Source organism: Larus michahellis, chromosome 3 (genome assembly GCF_964199755.1).
Source record: "Larus michahellis chromosome 3, bLarMic1.1, whole genome shotgun sequence".
In the NCBI taxonomy this organism is placed as follows: domain Eukaryota; kingdom Metazoa; phylum Chordata; class Aves; order Charadriiformes; family Laridae; genus Larus; species Larus michahellis.
Genome location: NC_133898.1, coordinates 96,955,562 through 96,976,019, shown reverse-complemented (window position 1 = coordinate 96,976,019; position 20,458 = coordinate 96,955,562). Strand labels below are relative to the sequence as shown.

At 37.0% G+C, this 20,458-nt stretch overlaps 1 protein-coding gene across 3 annotated transcripts in view; it reads right to left on the bottom strand.

The window, feature by feature from the left end:
• Positions 1-20,458, bottom strand: part of COL12A1 (collagen type XII alpha 1 chain) — a 101,940-nt gene that overhangs the window by 41,102 nt on the left and 40,380 nt on the right. For all 3 annotated transcript variants that reach the window (XM_074581358.1, XM_074581360.1, XM_074581359.1), the window contains 20 exons: positions 18,207-18,356; positions 18,001-18,120; positions 17,288-17,452; positions 16,951-17,097; positions 16,191-16,330; positions 14,881-15,010; positions 13,678-13,823; positions 13,270-13,399; positions 12,319-12,458; positions 11,431-11,560; positions 9,917-10,056; positions 9,502-9,634; positions 9,375-9,401; positions 8,921-9,063; positions 6,367-6,496; positions 5,363-5,502; positions 4,145-4,274; positions 3,382-3,524; positions 2,245-2,374; positions 1,174-1,316 (listed from right to left, as the gene is read on the bottom strand). In XM_074581358.1, the coding sequence (XP_074437459.1) occupies positions 1,174-1,316; positions 2,245-2,374; positions 3,382-3,524; positions 4,145-4,274; positions 5,363-5,502; positions 6,367-6,496; positions 8,921-9,063; positions 9,375-9,401; positions 9,502-9,634; positions 9,917-10,056; positions 11,431-11,560; positions 12,319-12,458; positions 13,270-13,399; positions 13,678-13,823; positions 14,881-15,010; positions 16,191-16,330; positions 16,951-17,097; positions 17,288-17,452; positions 18,001-18,120; positions 18,207-18,356 (2,657 nt within the window). The remainder of the gene's footprint in view (positions 1-1,173; positions 1,317-2,244; positions 2,375-3,381; positions 3,525-4,144; positions 4,275-5,362; positions 5,503-6,366; positions 6,497-8,920; positions 9,064-9,374; positions 9,402-9,501; positions 9,635-9,916; positions 10,057-11,430; positions 11,561-12,318; positions 12,459-13,269; positions 13,400-13,677; positions 13,824-14,880; positions 15,011-16,190; positions 16,331-16,950; positions 17,098-17,287; positions 17,453-18,000; positions 18,121-18,206; positions 18,357-20,458) is intronic.

Below are 20,458 nucleotides of genomic sequence, written 5' to 3'. Positions count from 1 at the left end.
ATGGAGGTCAGTCATTCATGCTACCCATCAGTTTCATTTCTACCTTTTCATTATCCTCGTCTTAGAATATCATTTTTTTGGAAGAAACAAGTTAGTCTGAGAAGGAAGCTCTAAATATTTTGCTATGTAAAAACATGCCTATTTATGCATCCCTCAGTCTCCTCAACTTCCTGGTGCAGCCATGCACCATTGCTCCCTTCCAACAAAAAGGCAGGTATAATCCAAAAAGTGACACTGCTCCATAAAGTGACCATACAGCACTGAAACAACGGAAAATAACTTGAGATATCTGTCTCAAAAACATGTCCCAGTCAACATTTTCCATTATTACTTGATAAAAATGTTCAGCCATTTGAGACTTGCTATTTTTATGAAATGTCCAATATTTTCTGTAAAGCACATATGTACGTTGAAAGATGTGTGTCCCGATTAACAGATCTGGTAAGGAATTTTCAAACAGTGAATTTTCAGCATGCCCAATACACTGATATATAAACAGTAATAGCATTTAGATAGTGCTCTTATACATGTTTAATTTTGGCTGGTGGCAGCCAGCAGGAATTCTGTCATTGACCTCTATAGGATCTGAGTTTGGTTTTGCTATAAACACTCAGAGAATTTTATAAGCATCAGATTAACTTGTGCTACCATTAAGCTGCAGGAAATTAAACACAAACACACACAATTCAGACTGAACCTTACAAAAGCAAGTTAGTTGCTGAATCAAAGTTACCATTGCTTTCTTATTAAACTCTGCCAACACTCTTCAATTTATAAAATGCAAACTTATGTTTATTCTGTATCTTAGCTCACTGACTTCATAATGAATAGCGTATGGAATAATAGATGGCTATTCACTGTAGCACAATGTTTAAACTAAATGTCAGGAAGAAGGTTCTGCTCAGAATCTTCTGATTAATATGTGACTCACACATTTAACATTATTTTACACACAAGTTTGTTCATTAAACTGTGTATGTTCTGTGACTTTGTGGGGGAAAAAAAAAGGAAACTTTCATACAAACCGTGGCTTCTCAGCATTGACAGCAATGACCAAAGAACCCATAGGGCATGCAAAGTGTACTACATGTAAAATATGTGTCTTTGTTATTCTGTAGTCTAAAGAATCAACTAAGAACATCTCAGTGCTTACTAAGGAATTGCAGAACTTACATATTCATCAATCGGGTCCCCCACAGTGGGTGAATAAATGATTCTGTACTGCTGGACTGGCCCATCAGCATGGTCCCATTGTACAGAAAGGCTGTTTGTGGTCTCATCGAACACTCTCACATTCCTTGGACCACTGCGAGGCACTAAAGAAAGAAAATACAGAAGGTTGTATGGAGCATGATTCTTCCAGTTCAGTGTTGTTCTCACTGATTCAAATGCTGCCCTGAAGCCAAAGTTAACGGCCCTTCTTGAAACCCTGAATAAACATATACAGGTAGATATAGTCAATGATAATACAGCAGTGCCTGAAGGTCTTAAATAGATAGGGTCTTAACTGAAGGAACTGGAGCAGTATGGGAGAGAACATCAGAGTGACATGCAAAGTGAGCGCCGACATAATTCTGCTTCTCAGACTCTTGCAGACAAGTGTAACTATAGCCTGTCACATCTGCAAGTTTTAGATGAATATGGGGATTTAATAGAGAAAGCATAGAAACAGCAAAAGAGAGGTGACCTATTATTGCCATAGACAATTTCTTTACATGTTATTTCTAAAATGAATTTTAAAGAAGCCAAGTGTAAGCCAACGAAGATCCCACAAGCTAAGTTGTAACAAGGAGGTTTTGGTGTTTAGGCATCTCCAGCAAAAACCAAACATCTGGGGAGGCTGACATATACAATTATCATGTAAGACACAAAACACGAAGCACGTTTTTTTCTGTGGACAGCAAATTCTATCCATCTTAACGTGCTATTTTTTTCCAAAAGACAAATTGCTATTTATCTGTAATCACATTTTAAAGAACAGCTTTTAAACTCTTAAATGTTCAAATTAGGCTTATTTCACCAGTGAAAATTACTTTGGTGATTATGCATGTACCACAACATAGACAACATAGCAAAAGTTCCCCTCCATGGAGGCCTGCAATTGCTTCAGCCATAATTCAGATGCATTAATCTCAGAGTTGCACTGAATGGCTTATGCTATTTGTGATTGCAACCAATTTTATAAATTCTTCACACACCAATTTTCACATATATTTCACAAAGCAAGTACTGACTGCCTCTTACATGTTCTTCCCTGAGCTTGGCTTGGATTTCCCTCTCCATCTGCATACAGAGCTATAACGTTTATTGAGTAAGCAGTGTCAGGGGTCAAGCGCTCCAGCATCACATCACGAGTGTTGCCTGGTACCACAATCTAAAACAGAAACAAAAGGCACCTATATAAAAAAAATCTTCAGTTTATACCATGTCTTTTTAAAATGAACAATTTGAATGAAATACAGAAAATGCTGGGAACATGACCAGACCACACATTTTCCAAGAAAAATAATACAAGTTTAGTAATGTTGATAAAAATTCATGAGGAGGAGGTGCAAAACAAATTGCATATATACATAAGGAGCTCATACTCTGCAAATGGAATTGTTATTTTCCAGATTTTACATAAAAATAGTTCAGAAAAAAAAGAAACATTTAGGAACAGAAACCAAAAAAGTAAATTCTGTCATGGTTTACTGACATACATAAAGGACATTTTCTAACAGGTACTAATACACAGGTCCCACTCATGTGTGAAGTAATATTCAGTTTCACTTTACAGATGCAAATTATTCATTAAAAATCTTATGCTTCCTTACATAAAAACATATCCACCTGTACATGTACAATATGGGTGTACATTTTGTGTGAGAACATTCACAGGCTTAGCTCTAAAACTACACAAATCCAAGAACTCTTAACATCTGGAGGGTAAATCTTTACCCATATCAAGACTTCACTACTCACCAAGACCTTCTTAAACACTAATGATTTGGGGTGAACAGATGGTTTAGTGGTAAAATCACATAAACTTGGTATCTGGTTTCACAATTAAACATTTCCTAATAAATATTTGTTGGTTTTTCCTGTCTGTTTCAAAAAAAAAAAAAGGTTTTATTTTAACTCATCTTTACCTGCAATACGATGAAGGATACTCAATCCTCAATACTCAGTTTTAAATGGGAGTCTTATTTCTTATTTCTATTGTGTCACCAAATTAAGCATTTATTTACAACGGACTAAATTCCTGTAGACGCTATTTTCAGCAGGGACACTCCTGGGCAGACAGTTGGCCTGAGTTTATTATTATTGTTTTACACTCATTGAAGAAAGCAATATCCTCCACACACTGTTAAGGAGTAGTATAAAAACTAAATTACTTACAGATTCTGATGGCCTTGGGCCAGACAGTGGAGAGTAATTAATTCTATATTGCTGTACTGGACCTGGAGCGGGTTCCCATCGGACATTCATACTGTTTGGTGTGGGATTGTAAACTTGAATGTTTCTTGGTGTTCCTCTCTCCACTAGGATCAAGGATAATTTAAATTAAGTTTTGCAAAGTTGCTTACGTAAGTTCTACTTCTACTTGAATTCATAACAGTGCTCAAAGGAAGCTGAAAAGTGCATCAGCCCAAGAAAAATACATTACTTTTGTTGCCCCAAAATCTACAAATCTAAGAATCTCAGATATTAGACGTTACAAACATTCCCATCCGGCAGCAAAGTACAGATGTTTATGCTGCAAATTGGAAGTATGATCATAACACTTTGCTACCCTATTGTCGACCAGACAGGTATGGAAAGTAGCCACAAACTACACATTTTAGATCATGCTGTCATTAGGAACTCAAACTCCCTGGAAAATTTTAAATATATGGTATGGACATTAGCATGGATTAACACCAATATTTGCCATTTGTTCACCAGTATTGCCACTGGCACTACAGTTAAAATTTTGCTATTGTGTAGAAGTAAACAGTAAGTTTGCCGCACAACATGAGAGCTGAGTTTGCCTGACATAAGTGGAATATAAACTTTGGGGAATATAAACTTCCACATTTGATGCAGATTTCTAATTTCTAATGATCTGAGCCACTCACACAAAAAATCCTAACATTTTCTTGAAAAGTGCTATTTTACTTACAAGTTCTTCCAGTGTCAGAGACACGTCCACCATCCCCCTCTGGGAAGACTGGAACCACAGTTACAGTGTAAGGTGTGTTGGGTTCAAGAGTCCTCAAGATGACATAGTTTGTGTTTCCTGGTACTGTGGTCTACAAATTTAAAAGGAAAGGTAGGGGCATGACATTTACATAAGTATGCAAAAAGTTTAAGCTTTTTTGTATCTCCCTTACTCCTCCACCACATCTCATTTCTAGACTGGATGTGATAAAAATTTTACAAAAGGTGAAGCCTGAAGTAACAGGGTTCATGGTATCTTCTGGAATTGCCTTTCAAGAAAGTTCTGCCTTGGACTTAACCAAAACAGTTGTTAAGTCCCATGCTCTCCAATACAATTCCTTACAGCTGTGTTCACTTTTGGGTCCAAATCCTGTTCTACTAGTAACAGTAGCAAAATGGGCAGTGATTTCTTTAATGACTACTATTTAGCAGCTCAGAAGCATTAAAAAGTCAATTTCTAAATCAAAAAATAAACATTACATAACACTACAACATGCTAATGAGAAGAAGTAGTGAGCAGCTCATGTTAGAAAGCAAAATTCCAGAACATTTAAGGATATTCATCATCAGTAGCTCTCTAGATGCTATTGAAGCAGCGTCAATTCATGTACTCCTCATTTCACAGGCTTATCGAATGCACACATGTGGATAAAGAAACAAAAGTGGGAAAGAATAGCATTTTCCTAGTCTGCAACAAGGGTTCCCATTTTCAAGACTGTTTTAGCTCTTCAGCAATTGAGTAATTTTAGGAGATTGGAATACAACACCTATGTGGGTTTTTCTGCTTTCACAAATATCATCCTGGCTGACTCCCTACAGTCACGTGACTTCTTAGCAGTAAAAATGTGTAGAAATGAGGTCTGCTGACTTTCTAGCCTTTTGTACACCCTGAAGTCAGCTTTACATTCACACACATACTGCTCTAAGAATAAACAAACAAAAATTTTGTGTGCTATTAAATCCCTGTGCTAAGAATTAACCACTGAAGGTCTACTATATAAAATCAATAATCTGTAATACATATGGGAGTAACTGACTTTCATGGAGATGCTCTGCATTTTCTCCAGGTAGTTATGAACAGGAAAAAAAGCCAGTGCATAGGCAAACAAGCAGTATTTCCCTCACTAGCACCATGAACTGCAATTCATCTGAGACAGTGAGATCCACACAAAGTATTTACCATTTCTTCTGCACCTCCAGCTGTAGGTCCATAAAACACTTTATACTGGCGAGGACTTCCTTCTGCATGATCCCATCGAACATTCAGAGTACTGGTGGTTGGGTCATAAACTAGCAAGTTCTTCACAGTAGTAAGAGGTTCTGAAACAGACCAAGTTGTCAGAAATATGCAACCACATTCTCTCGCCTGCAATGTAAAATCATGCCTATGTAATGTATCATTAGGAAATTTAAAAAACTGCAGGTTTAATAGTTCATATTAAATGTTATTTGTCTTCATTAATCAGAACACATCAGCCCCATCCAACAGCATAAGGAATGCTAAATATAGTAAGAAAAATTTCTTTCTGGACACTATCTTAGAATTATATGATGAGTTCATCAGGATTGTTTTCTCCATTCCTCTGTCTGACTTACCATTGCAGGGTCAAAAGTAAACTAAGTACAAATGAATTAATAAAGTTATTTATAATTTTATAGTTAAATAATTAATTAAAAAATAGTTAATTGATTTTTATACCTGAAGTGCCTCTGGCAGCATATCACTCAGTGCTTTCTATAGCAGGATCAAAACAATGCTATCAGCATAAAATGGTAGAGTCTCAAAGTGCACACAGTAAAGGTCAGCCTCTGAACTGCAGGTGCTGACAGGAAAATAGTAAACTTAACAGCACACATATGAGTCACATGCCTTCAGATGCTTTAAGGTGTTTACTAAATTGTGGCGTAAGACAATTAAACAGATGAAAATGAAGAAGTTCCATAGTAACATTAGGGTTTCTCAGCCTTAAAAGCCGGGCATTCAGTCTAAGGTAGTGACCCAGGGTTTCTCTCTGCCAGGAGACTGACAGGCCTTCTTGCTTTAGGTACTTGAAACCCATCAAAGGACAAATGACAAATACAGATGGGATGAATTTCACCACAAGAAATTTTTCTCAGCTAATTTGAAAAGCAATACATCATATTGTTTCACACCTAATAAGAAGATCTCAAGCAGTTACTTACTGGTTCTGCCTCGTCCTGTCATTCGTCCCCCTTCACCATCTGCGTACATTGATGACACAGTAATAGCATACGGTGTGTCAGGCTGCAGCTTCTGTATCACCACACTGTTCTGTCGCCCTCCAACCATAGTCTGCAGTAAAACAAAAGAAGATGAAAATCCCTTTTCCGCTGCCCCTCTTATGTAAGCATTTGACGCAGAGTGGAAACTGCTATGATATATCATATGCTGCAATGCTCTTGTGACTGACACTGATGGTAGACATTGAACAATAATAATATTTAGTACATGCTCATTGTAGCAAATTTAGACAGAGTCCCGTGACACAAAGCCAGTATTCTTTAAGACCTCCAAACTTGCATATAACAACAATTATATATCAACTGCCATTTCTGTGCCAGCACAAAGCTGTTTCTCCACATTGCCTCTGACTATATCATACTGAAATCAATGACAGTCTTTTATTCATTTTGACAGACTTTGAATTGGGCTCTTTATGCTCCACTCTCAGGTAGGATGCAAACACGGAATAAATTACAACACTGTGTAGATCTCTAAAGTACATTTGATACAACATCAACATTGTCTCTCCTTGATTTCAAAAATTGTACAGCATGATACTTCAGCTTCTAAAACATATTTGTCAAGAGCCTAAAGTCATTATACGTCTTTCATTTCGATTTTTCTTTTACGTATCATCCTGTGATCATAATCACCAAGTAAAAGATTTAAAGTGTATTGAGAATAATACTTCGATCTTCAGCATTTGTGAATCATGAGCTTTTTGTGTTTTGTGTGAAACTACACTTGCTTAAGTGCATCCTTTGTACTTTTAAGACTATCTGCACAGTTTCAAAGCCTATTCATCTAGTATGTTTGTCATAGCACTTAAAAGCTTCTGATGATGAACTGATAATGAGCAAGCATTTATACATCTTCACATTTGATAGAAGTAGATTATTTTAATTTACAAGGAAACTTTTTATTTGTAATCAAGTGTAAAAAGCTCAGTTCAAAGCAGAAATGCTTTTAGCATCATGGCTGCCTCTATATTTTAGTATCTATCTGCCTTTGAAAACCTGACCCTAAATGATCATGATGGTCTCTGGAGTTGTCTTCAAATCACCTATGATCTTTCTTGGTGCTGAGGCCATAAAATGTCAGACGGAGCAAGAAAAAACTTCTAGAAATTCTATTTAAAATATTTCAGTGGGGACACTGGTATTGCCTATCCAGCACCTGCAGTTTAACAAAATATCATAGTAACAAAAAAAAGCAGACAAGGAATTACTGTCATATGACTGAGAACTATTTGCAGACAGACATTAAAATGTCTGCCACGAACAGAGCATGAGTGTTCTGTGTGCTTTCCTCAAAAAGAGGTGTCTTCTCCAACTGCCACTGCTGGACTCTATCCAGTTGTGAATAATTAAGTCTAAGTGTATTCTTTGCACAAATTTCAACAGAATGCCCATAATTCTTTTTTCATTCCAGTACAAGCGATTAATTACAGATATTAATTAACCTTACTGTTGTTCCTAATTCTTCTAGTGGTTTCTCACTAAACTTGCACTCAACTACTCAATTCATTCAACAGTTCAATTACCTCAACTCAAATGCATGTTGTTCAGAAGACAGTAAAAATGGGTGCGTAAGTATCCAACTGATTCTGAAGTAAACATTCTTAGATACGTTTCTGAACATGTGTGATCTCCGACTACAGGAACAAGCTAATGATCGTGGTTTTCATCTGAGATTGTTCCTCTGAGTCATTTGGCAGTAACCACAACAGCCTCCCACTGCAGAATAAGGCATTTTTAAGTAGCACACATTTCTGATAAACAGGCTGACTGAATTACCATTCCCAGACTGTTTTGCGTAGGCCGCCAGTAGTTAACACAGCTCTTGCTGACGATGCGGGGAAAGCTGGCTGATCATACGGTACTGGCTCTCCCTATCATTACAGCTGCTCAATCGTATTAAAAGACACTTAAGTACCTCAAACACTTCCCTAGCATATGTTTTGCACGTATTCGTTTTTGCAGCTGCTGCTTCTGGGTGGCTACTCTGTCCCTAGGGTGGTAAGAAATAGTCTCAACTGTCCACAGTACGTTCCACAGCAAAGTCCCCCTGATAGCACATGAACCATGCCATGAGAACAATGGAAAACTCTGGATTATGGAAGTAGTCATGGGAGTTCATCTTATTGCTTGTTGTGATGACTGTGTATCTGTGACTTGTAGTCTCACGTGCCGACTAATTTGGTCCTCAACACTTTTTAATTTTATTCTAGTTGTATGTATAGATTACCTGATTTTCAAGAAAACAGGCTGTATCCAAAGTTATTTTTGCTCCATAAAGAGCATTCTATCTTGTATTTGAAAGGGGAGAAAGAAAAAGGTGGGAATATATACTTATCCTCTACAAATATTCACCTTTACCTAAAAGATGATTAATATATACACTGTTGGGCTTTGAAAATAAATTATTTTAATGGATTAACTTGCGGAACTATAATTTAAGGTTGAATAACTATATCACTTCAAAATTAGTTACCGACTGTTCAGGGCCATCCCCACTGATAGGCTGGTAAATGATCCTGTATCTCTGGACTCGACCACTGGCAGGATCCCACTTCACAGTCAAACTGTGTGAAGTTGCATTGTACACCTGAAGATTTCGTGGGCCACTCTTTGGGGCTGAGAAACGTAATAAAGGAAAGAATAAATATGTAATTCAAGCAAAAAGCAGGTACAAACACTTCATTCATACTTTTAGGGCTGCATGAATGCCTGACCAAGAGCAGAATGTATTAAGTACAAGACAACATAAACTGTGATGTTTGTAAAATAATAAACATGTGGTAATCTAGTGTTTGGTATTCTTCAAAATACACAATAATATTTATTAAATGATCTCAGCTTTTTAATGTCAGCATTCCTCACAGTTTAGAAAAAGATAGCTACAAGTTTCACTTAAAAAGACCATACCTGGAAATTCAGATTCTTACCTTGTGTGGTGATTGGTACCAAAGGTACTAGAAAAAAGTAGAAAGAGTTTTCAGAATTCTTGTATGCATATGCTTTCTGATTTAATAACTATGAATAACAACATGCAGAAACCCTAAATTTACTTACATGTTCGTTCACTGCCAATGAGGTCATCACTTTCTGATTCATCCGGATAGATGGCAGTAACTGAGATGTCATATAATGTATCTGGATTCAAATTTTCAAAGACCACACTATTCTCATCCCCATTTAAGATAGTCTTGTGGAGAAATATTTAAAAAGAAAAAAGAAATAAATAAAAGCAAAACAAACAAAACAAAACAAACAAAAAGACAATGGGATATAATTGAGTAACTTTTTACACAGTAACATCCCTACAGGTGGCTGTAACTACGCGTTCTACATCTTCTCACTGAATTTCCATTGAGTGCAACAGAAGGGCTTGCAAGGTATAGGCCGTTTATTAATTACACTTCTGATTTTAAAAATATATCCTCTGAGAGCCTACCCACAAAATCTTATGGTGACTATCTATCCTCACCTCCTGTTTTTCCGATCTTCCATAGGGTCCCCAGGTTATTCTATATAGAGAGACATCTGGAGCTCCATGATCCCAAGTTCCTCTGAAACTATTGGTGGTTACATCTGTGATTCTGAGATTGACTGGTGCTGGCACAGGCTCTATTATGAGAAAAGGAAAAGTATTCCACAAAATGTAACTACAAAATAAATACAATTAATTATTGTATACATGGAATTACTCAGACGAAGAATTTAGAAGATTACATAGAAGATTGATCTCTCTAATGACTACAATAAAATGCTGCAGTATAATAGAGCCCACCTACACTAAGCAAATCGTCCTTCATAAGGTCACATCACCAGGTTATCAACTGATAGCTCCACTGACCTCAGCAGAGGTCACAACTCACATGCCTACTCACAACAACTGCAGTCCTTGCTCTTACATTTTGGAGTTAGAAGGAGTGATTATGAACTCCCACACACAGAGGTCAAGCTCCTGCATGAGTTTCTCCCAGATCTTAAAATTCTTTATATAAGCCAAATAAGTCATGACTGAATTATACCGCTTATTTAGAAAGAATTCACAGAGGTTAACTGTAGGTTAAGGAGGCAAAATATTACAACCACTGGGAAGAAATTAGTAAATAGGTAAAACCAGAGAATTAAACTAAAAATAATTTCTTCGGCAGAGCTTTCCTCTTTCTCCTTAAACACACATTCCCCCAAAACCACAGCTATAGAGAAAAGGTCAGCACAAAAGCAAGGAAAAAAATCTCACAAACATTTTTAAATACACAGGGCTACACAATTAAAAATTCGAAAGAAAAAAAAAAAGAGAGAGAGCATGTGCGTGCTTTTTGTCTTTTTCTTTTTTTTTTTCACACCAGAGTGAGGGGCAGTGATAAGGTAACATCACTTATTTCTATTCTAGATCTTCTGGATGGCTGTCTTCTTAAATCATAAGCCTAGATCAGGATGAGGGCTTTCTCCTTTCAGTCTGTCACCTCTCTTGTGTGGAGATAGGCTGTTACCATTTGTGCAACACCATTTTCTTGCCTCTGTTTGTCAAGATTACGCAAATGCTGCCTTTATGATTCTCTAAAAGTACAGACTGGTTTAGCATTCCATGGTTCAAAAACTCTCTTTGATCAAAAGCAAGATCATGTCTCTCTAATCCTCTAGCATATGCCCCAGCTTCCCAGTCACTTTCCTAGATTTCTGCATAGACTTGTTAAACCTTTCCTCTGCCCTCATATTTTCTTAGTAATTCTACCCCTACAACTCCCCTTCAGCCTCTAAACACAAATAATTTTGCTTCAGTTGCTGACCTGTCACCTCTCTACAGACTGCAGACCTCTAAGATTCACAGAGATTATTATGTTGCAAATAACGCTATAAATGCAAGCAAAATATTTCTCAGATAAATTAAATTACAGTTCCACCTCAACTCAGTAATATATTGGAGCACACACAACTTAAATAGAACGTAAGGCTAAAATAACCACAAGAAGGGTTATTAGGAAAACTTACGAGTGACAGCTTCTGCATTTATCGGTAGGGATTCCCCTTCATCGTATACAGCAACAATTTTTACATTATACAGTGTTTGGGAGGACAGGTCAGAGAGAGTAGTGCTGGTTTTGAGTCTGTCGATTTCCACCTAAGAATAAAAGTAGTGACTTAAGAACTGTAAATTGCTCTGACTCTGCATTTGATTAAATGGCAGAAATTCCTGTACTGAAAAACAGAGAAGTATTCTGCACTAAATTTTTCCATTTGCCCCTAAATTTACACCTGAATATTGAGTGCTATCTACTAATTCCCTTGCAAGCTAGATTGTCTCAGATACTAGTACCACTTGTGGATCTTTCACTGCTTCATTCTTTTGGAAACGAGGATGCAGAGTGCATCTCCAGGAAATTCTCATTCCCTTACAAAAACACACTTAATCCTCCAAGAGCTGATTCATGCCTAGCAGTGCAATTATGGAAAGCTTGCACATAACTCAAAGGCATCTCTAAGAATGCTCACAAGTGTTCTAACAGTGGGAAAGGGGGCTAACATACCTTTATTCCACAATCCTGTCCTCCTAATTGTAAGCTGTTCTTAGAGCTTGACAAGAAAACACTTAGGCAGGGAGTACGAACGGCTATTTATCAAAGCACAGGAAAATTCTCCAGTCAGTATGAGGATTTTTCCTCTCTGGAGGAGGAGGAAGAGGGGAGTACACAAAGAAATCTATCTTGTGCTTATTCAATTTCCAAGAAATCAGTACCCTTTCCTGACTGCAATCACTATGACTGATGTTCTTTATTCTCAATGGTGGTTTATAATGCTACTTTTACTATTATTTTAGTAACCTAGTTCCCCGAAATAAAACTGTCTTCTAGTACTTTCAAAAATATTCCTGTCATTTACCTCCTTTACATCAGCTTCATCAGCTATTTTGTATCTTAGGATATATTTTCGAACTTTCCCTGGGGCAGGATCCCAAAGGACATTCATGCTGCTGTGAGTAACGTCTTGAATTGTTAAGCCTCTGGGTCCAGGCAAAGGTACTGTAAAAATAATGACAATAGTAAGTGAAAATGCTATTCAGGGCAGAAGTACAGATCTTTCACAGAAGAAATTAAATTATTTTCATTTATTTCATTGAAATGGAGGCAATAACTTTCTGGGAAGTTCATTGCTCTGGCCATTAGATGAGACGGCTTAAGAGCTTATTGTTCCAGCAATGAGCAAGATAGCTATAAACCACAGTAGCTTCACCTTTGTAAATTATAAGCACAATGCTTTCAGAAGTATCGGTGCTTAAGATCATAACTTTTGGTGACAACAGTCACTTTTCATGTACAATTAAGGGTTTAACATTTTTTAAGAACATAATAACCATACTGTGTGCATCTAGCCAAGAAACATGCCTCTGACAGTAGGGAATGTTCAAGGAAAGATGTTTAATGAAAGGTTTAAAAGAGGAAGCCATGTTTAGATCAATTTTTTTCTTGGTATGGCATTTTTCTTTGGATTTTCTATACTTAAGAGAATGTCTGAACTCAGGAACAAGGTTTCTAAGTTAATGCAAGCAAAACTGAGACCTTTTAAAAACACCATAACCTCGAGATTGTCAAGCCAACTCCCTTCATTATTCAAGGAAAAAAAACTTTTGTTCCTCTTTCATTACCTGGTCCCTTTTAATTGAAATTGCCTTTAAGATCTTTTGCAAATGTATGGGTGTTAGAAAATGCATAAAACATGGAAAAGATGGTCTTCTAAACAAGCAAGAATATATGAAAACTCTTGCATGAAATAAAATTAAGTTAAGATGTTGCTGAAGCAATAAGAACAAAGCAAAAATCAAGATGTCCATACATGTCACTTCCTGGGTGGTGAGTGGATCACTGGTGATATCACCAAACAATACGTAAGCTGTTAAAGTGTACGCAGTATTGGGGATGAGATCCACCAGCTGAACTTCATTCACTGATGGTCCAACACGCATCTGCACATGAAAAATAACACATTGTGTTTAAAAACTGAAGAAAGCAATGGCAGAATAACAAGCAATGATTTAACTTCCAGGGAATTTTGTTTGTGAGATTCACAGTATATTTACAGCTTCCTGACTGATGTCATTGTATACAATATCCCAGGAAGTATACTGCACTTTGAGAAGTACATGCCAGTCTCTTTTGACTACTATGATATATCAAGAAAATCTATCTGTTTTCCTTAGTTTACTTTTGGTAGAGTACAGGAAGTGAAGACAGATTCTCTTACCTCTTTTTCTGTGGTTGGGACTGTGGCATTCACAGCTTCATATGTTAACAAATAACCAGTAGCTCCATTGAGAGGTTCCCATCTCACTCGCATGGAAGTTGATCCAATGTCATAAACATTCAGGTTTCTAACTGAAGAGACTGGCACTGCCAAATGAAATATGTATTTTAATTTATTTCCTTTACCACCTTCACCTCTCATATTTCACTTATGGTAGCGGTAGTGCTGCTGAGAACATCGCATATGGGTATTAGGGTACATTATGGGTAGCAGAATACCTGAAAGCAGTGGTATTTTAAGTTCTGCTTAGTTTAAGAATGAGGTAATGGTCGTCACATTTTGAATGAGCTACAGATTTGCTACACATAGTTAAAACTATCTTACAAGCTTGCAATGGAACACTTGAATATTCTAGAAAGCAACATTAACTCACATGAATGCTCTAATATGAAACAGAACATGACTGGTTTGGGATCTGTACTTATTAAAGGATTTTTTGTACTTTCTTCTTTTTTTCTGTATGTCTCAAATTATTAAATAAACACAAAAAATTACCACAGACTTTATAAAAATCAGGCGCATACTTTGAGGGCTTATGACAAGCGTAATATATAACAATCAAAGAAGTGAAATGAACACCTAACATTCAATACACTTAAAGAGGCAGGAAAGTCACCCTATATTGCATTCAGCATAAACATATCTAAAATCTATCACGCAGACAGCTAATAATGGAAACATAATGGCTAAGTTATGTCTCATAGAAGTGATGTAATTGTGTTGAACTGGATTTGTGTTGATTTTATAAAATTAAAATGAATTTCTATAGAATTATGGCTGCTAGTAGCAGGAATTAATTATCTAGCATAAAAATGAAGTACACATTTGTATATGATCAGATTCCAGAAATTTATAAACTCTGTCTTGTAATTCATGTCTTTTGCTCTAGTCTTGTACAGCCATGCTTCATGAGCCTAGAATGAAGCTGGGACAAGCATTTTTTACCACAATGCAGTTTCACTTTGCTAAAGTTTTTCCGCCAAGATCTGAACAACCAGTGTAACACAACACAATTTGGTCATTCAAATGAAAAATTTTGTTTCTTCTAAGAAGAAAGTCCATAGTGCTAAAAGTCCTACTGGATAGGTCCCCATATGTCAAACTGTCTGTTAACATGTTATTCAAGTTGCATTTCTAACTTACAAGTTGTTTCCCTGCCGATTAGAGGTTCACTGCTTTCATCTTCTACCACAGAAAACACGCTAACAACATATTCTGTTTCAGGTTTCAGATCTTTCAGAACTGTCGTTGTTTCCATCCTACTTACATAAAACTACATAAAAGAGAAGCAATGTTAACCACTGTACAACAAATGCATTTGTAATCTTTTCTCTATCAAAAAAAATCATTCCTTGAGAAACTCTTCAGAAAGCAATGGTATGGAACTCAAAATAAGTATGGTCTTAATCTTCGATGTATTTTGTTTTACAGCATACCATTATTTTTGCAATGCAAGCAATAAGTAAACCTCATACAGGCACTTGTTTTCAATAGAGATGGATATATCTAGCAGCACTCACTGCTTTCACGCATGGGTTTACGCTTTTATATTACTCAGCAACATAATGAAAGTGCCAGAGATATATGTTACCACTTTGGAAAAAAGTTTTAAACACCCAGGATAATCTATATGGTTACAGCACATGGCATTAGCAACACCTCGTGGAACAGAAACGCCAGCAAGCTGTCAAGCTGTAAAGTCAGTGTGCACTGTAATGGCTGCTCTAACCCTAATCAAAGGCCATATCCTGAGGTCATAATTTATTAAGATTAAATTCTCCATGAGTCAAATCTGAGTTAAGATTTAAAATCCACATTCCGAGATGGGAAATTCACAGTTAGGTACACAGAGGTGCCTGACTTAATTCCCCAAAATACTATTCTGTCTGGTTGAAGAGAGTGATGAGCAATTCAGATTGCCTAGAATCAAGGGTTGCCAGTTACTGGCTCTCTGTGTAGAGAATAACCACAAGACGAGTTTGACTCTGTGCATTAAACATTTTAGAGGATATGCTTAGGCACAGATTCAAAGTACCGCCATACAATGTTAATCTAAGCACTACCTCACAACCTGTATCACCCACTGTCTTTTTTTCTATTAACAAGAAAATGTACTAAAAGGAGAGTGAGCCTACCCATGAGCATGCTCAGAAAATTTCTACTACAGACATTTAAAAAAATATATGACAATGGATTATTAACACAAAGCAGTTACTAGAAATATCAGTCAACTGTTTTTAAGAAATACATTTTAAAACAACAAAAGTCATCTTTATGCTCCTACTTTTTGTAATTTTGTGTATCATTTACTGAGGCATGATATTCTTGACCTTGGGAGCCTTTTTTCATTTACTGTTATACCATACACAGGACAAACTTCAGAATGATATTACTATGATGTGGAAGTCTAAGGTTATTATGGACAATGTCAGAGATGAAGATACAGTACTAACCTGTTGAGAGCTACCTCCAGAAGTAGGGTAATATTCAACTCTGTATCTATCAACACTCTCAGGAGGTGGACTCCACCTCAGTCTGAAAGAACGAGGTGTCACTTCTGAAATAACTAGGTTAGAAGGAGGTGGTAAATCACCTACAAGTGTAAGCAAATAAAAAAGTTATTAATTTATCTTGTATCATCCGGAATAAAAACATGAGACAAAAAAAATTACTTGGGAAAAAAAACCAACACTACTTTAGGTACTTGCTCATGTTTCTGTTTCCTCAGAAATTCTTCAAACAACTCTGTGAAGAGATAGCTCACCATCACACCCTCAAGGCCAAACAAGTTCCCTATCATTCCTTCCAGTGTTGCACTGGAGACCCATCACCTAACATTACTGTTTTTCCATGCTCAGCTTTGCTTTTGGACTGTCAGACATTAATACTTGAAAAGTACTTTTTCTTATTACATGACAAAGAACCTGCCACAATGAGCAAAAAGGTGACACACTGAGCCACATACTTCCTGACTCTGGAAGAAAAGAAGGCACATCCAGTCACGTCACGCTGTGTTAGGTATAACACAGTCATTGTTGAAAGGAAAGGAAGAACCCCTGCAGGGTAGACCAGGTGGTCTGCACAACTTCCTCACACCAGCAGCTGAAAAAACAGCCCAGAGCTACACAGTGTTCCCAATAAGTAGTAGAAAGGAATTAGCAGTGCAAGCACATAAATGGAAAAAGGATGAATTAGACTGAAAATGTGATGTACCTGGACCTTTCACACTGTTGCACAGATTCGTGGTTACATCATCAACAATGCTAGCCAGGAAGGAGAAATCTGCAACATTGTAAGCATGGATGTCATCTGGATCCGTTGCAATCTGCTTCAATTCATTTTCATCTGCATTTTTAATACCTTACAGAGAAAATATGAAAACAAAACTTCTTAGAAATGATGGCCAAGGAACATAACGCCATGAACTTAAGTCCTTAAACACATTCTTTGAATACCCTTTTAGGTACTTATGTATGTAGCCACTTCTCTGTGCACGTAGCAGATGGGCAAGAGGGGGCTGGCGTAGGCTACCTCTTCATATAATACTTACCAATTGCATAAAGTTCCACTCCCTCATCTCTGAGTCTTCTTGAAGGGCTGACTACATCATCTTGTGATTTGCCATCAGTGATGAGAACACCAATTTTGCGAGCTCTGGGCCTTAAGCCTGCATCTTGTTTGAAGTTATTTTTTAAGATGAAATCCAAGGCCATGCCTAGTATGATAAAGAACGTAACCTTCACTATAAACTATTTCCATATAGTAGTCATGGTAAAGGACAGTATTTCATCCTAGTGATTTCACTCTGACAATATCATTCCATGATATGCTTCCTTCTAGAAGCTCTCAGAACCTAGTTGCAGCTCATCATCTAGACTTATCAGCAACTGATACTATTTCATCCCTCTCAAAGTCTCTAATCTCTTTTATGCATCACCCTCCTGTCTGATCTCCTCTAGCCTCCCTTGTGGGTCCTCACGTTGCCTTCATCCCAACCCTGACATGGAACTCCCTTTTTTTTCTTCTCATATGCTCAACAACAACCCAAGCTCTTCATCGCCTAAGCTCTCCTCCGTCACTTTTCTCCAGATTTCCACCGACTTTATATGTCTACATGCTATGCCTGGTCTCTCTGAAATGTACTGAATTGAACTGTAAGGCCCTTTCATCATAGACAAATTTGAGCTCACTAAACAATACTGGGGTCAGCTACTATAATTATTTTTATTGGAGCTTAAGGAAAATCCTGGCAGCATGACAAACCTGTTAGAGTATTGCCTCCTTTATACGGTAAATTGGCTACAGCCTCTAGCAAAGCCTGTTTGGTTCGATAAGCATTGAGATTCCATTCTGTCCTGGGATCTCCACTATACTGTGCAAGACCTGGAAAAAAACACCATCATTACTCAGTTATTACGTGGCTGTGTAGTAGTTACGCCTCATTTTCCCTCCAACATACAAGGACTTACCAATCTGTACTTTGTCAGGACCAATATCAAAAACTTCAACAATACGGGAAATGAAGCTCCTGATAGTTTTAAAATTTGGCCGCCCAATACTCCATGAGCCGTCCACCAGCAGCACGATATCAGCTTCTGCTCTCGTTCTACATTCTAAACCTGCCGTGTCAACCAGAAAAATATACCCTTACCATGACAGCTTTCAACCAGAAAAATATCGCCTTAGCATGATAGCTTTCTTTCCCCATCCTTTTATATGACATATGTCATGCGTTAGCTTCCAAAATAGCTCTAGTTTTATTCACTGGCACTCTGTCAACTATGACCTCTTTGTGAACGTTATTCACACTAGTCACTGGTTCCATGGCAAGAGCTGCATAAATTTCTTCATGTATGTTTCCTTTTATAAATAAGCCCTCACAAATGTCAAGGCCAGTGCTCTTCTCTCTCGTCACGACATTATCTGTTTTGGTCTTTAAGGATGGTTGATAACTTTATTTCAGTGGTTTTTTAAAAGACTACTGAGCTAGCCACTGACATGGCAGTGAACGTTATCAGATTATCCAAATTTACAGTATTTTAGTCTGTCTTGGTTAGCTAAACTACCGCTTTATTTTCAATTATGTAATAGTGGAATTAATAGCATATATTACAACCACTTTCAAATACATATTTCTGAATTTTCAGGGGAAAAAGGCATAGTACTACAGGTGGTATAGAAGTTTGCACATCCAGGAAAGAAAGAACAAAATTTAAAGAAGATACACAAACATAAACGTAGGTCGAGAGATAGAGAGGGGACAAGAACAAACATTTATATAAAGCTGCAATGTTCTGAAAAGGCAGGAAGTTATTTCAGACATCTTCATTGTAAAAAATACAGAATAAAATACGCATCATATTGTTTTCATCACAAGGAAAATAACAAATATTTATACAAAACAGACAGACACAATGATTTTATCCGCAGCCATTTGCAAAAAAAAAAAAAAAAAAAAGAATCCTTGCTCTCTCTCTTTTCCTGTAGATTGTGTTACCAGCTGCAAATTTTCTGGCTTCCTGCCATCAGAGCTTCTGGTCTTTATATGGAAGAAATCCCATTGAGAAAAATCAGCCACACTCATCACAGTTGAAAGATATTGTGATTTCATATATGTTCCACATAATTGATCCAACACTGTAGACTCATGAATATAACTATTCCATGTACCTGGGGGTTAAAAGCATGATCCTCTTCTGCATAGAAAATATAGATCTAGTCTTTAGTCAGGACAATAAAATCAGTTGGGAGTAGGGTTTAAATAAAACCATGTTAGTTCAAAAAATTGCATGCATAACTTTAATATGGAAGTTAAAGTTAGCTTCATGTACAATATAAAAATTAAACTATTTTGACTTTTTGTTTTTCTTCTAACTACCATAGTTCCCCACATGGAAAATTCTAGCAAAGGCACCAGACCTAGGGTGATATTTTTTTTCCCCCATTAATAAATAACATACTATTACATTTACAGTCCCAGGTATAAAATTCATTTTTCACATTAACCATGACTCAAATCCATGCATTAGTAAAACTAATTAGCTTAATGAATATAATACTGAAGACAGAAATGACAGCTGCCATAATAAAAAATAACAAACCACTCTTGGTGCAATTCTTTTCCTGCCAGACTTACTACAGCTTTACTCTAATGTCACTGATGGACTATTATGTATTTTTGCTCAGTTTTACCCTCTTGTATTAGACAGAGTGGGACAGCAATTAATTTAGAAGTTTCTAAAAATGTCAACAAAATTACATGAGACAAATATTTTTCACGCAGCCCAGTGTGGAAACAAGGCACCAAAGAGGTTAAGCAAAAAGAATATAAAGTCTATCGTCAGAAACTTTTTTTTCTTTATTTAACTCTGAAAGGTCTTTGCAGCCAGGTTCTTTCTCCTCACCAAATTCTCTCTGATGGTTATGTAGGCCTTGAAATGGCAGAGAAAAGTCTTTACTTCTACATGTATATCTGGCTATTAACAAGCAAAGACCTGCTTCTTTATGCTTTCCATGAAGGAGGACTGAGCCTTGAAACTCTGCATCCAATATTAATTGAGAGTATGGTGGGCACAAAGCACAACCCTTAGCATGCAGGGGCCCATTAACCACATCAAGGGAGCTGCTATCATAACATTCATAAAACTTCGACTGGAAGGTTTAGCTACACAGGGAGAAAGTCCCAAACAGATACTGGAGAGCACTCAACAATTGCATTTCT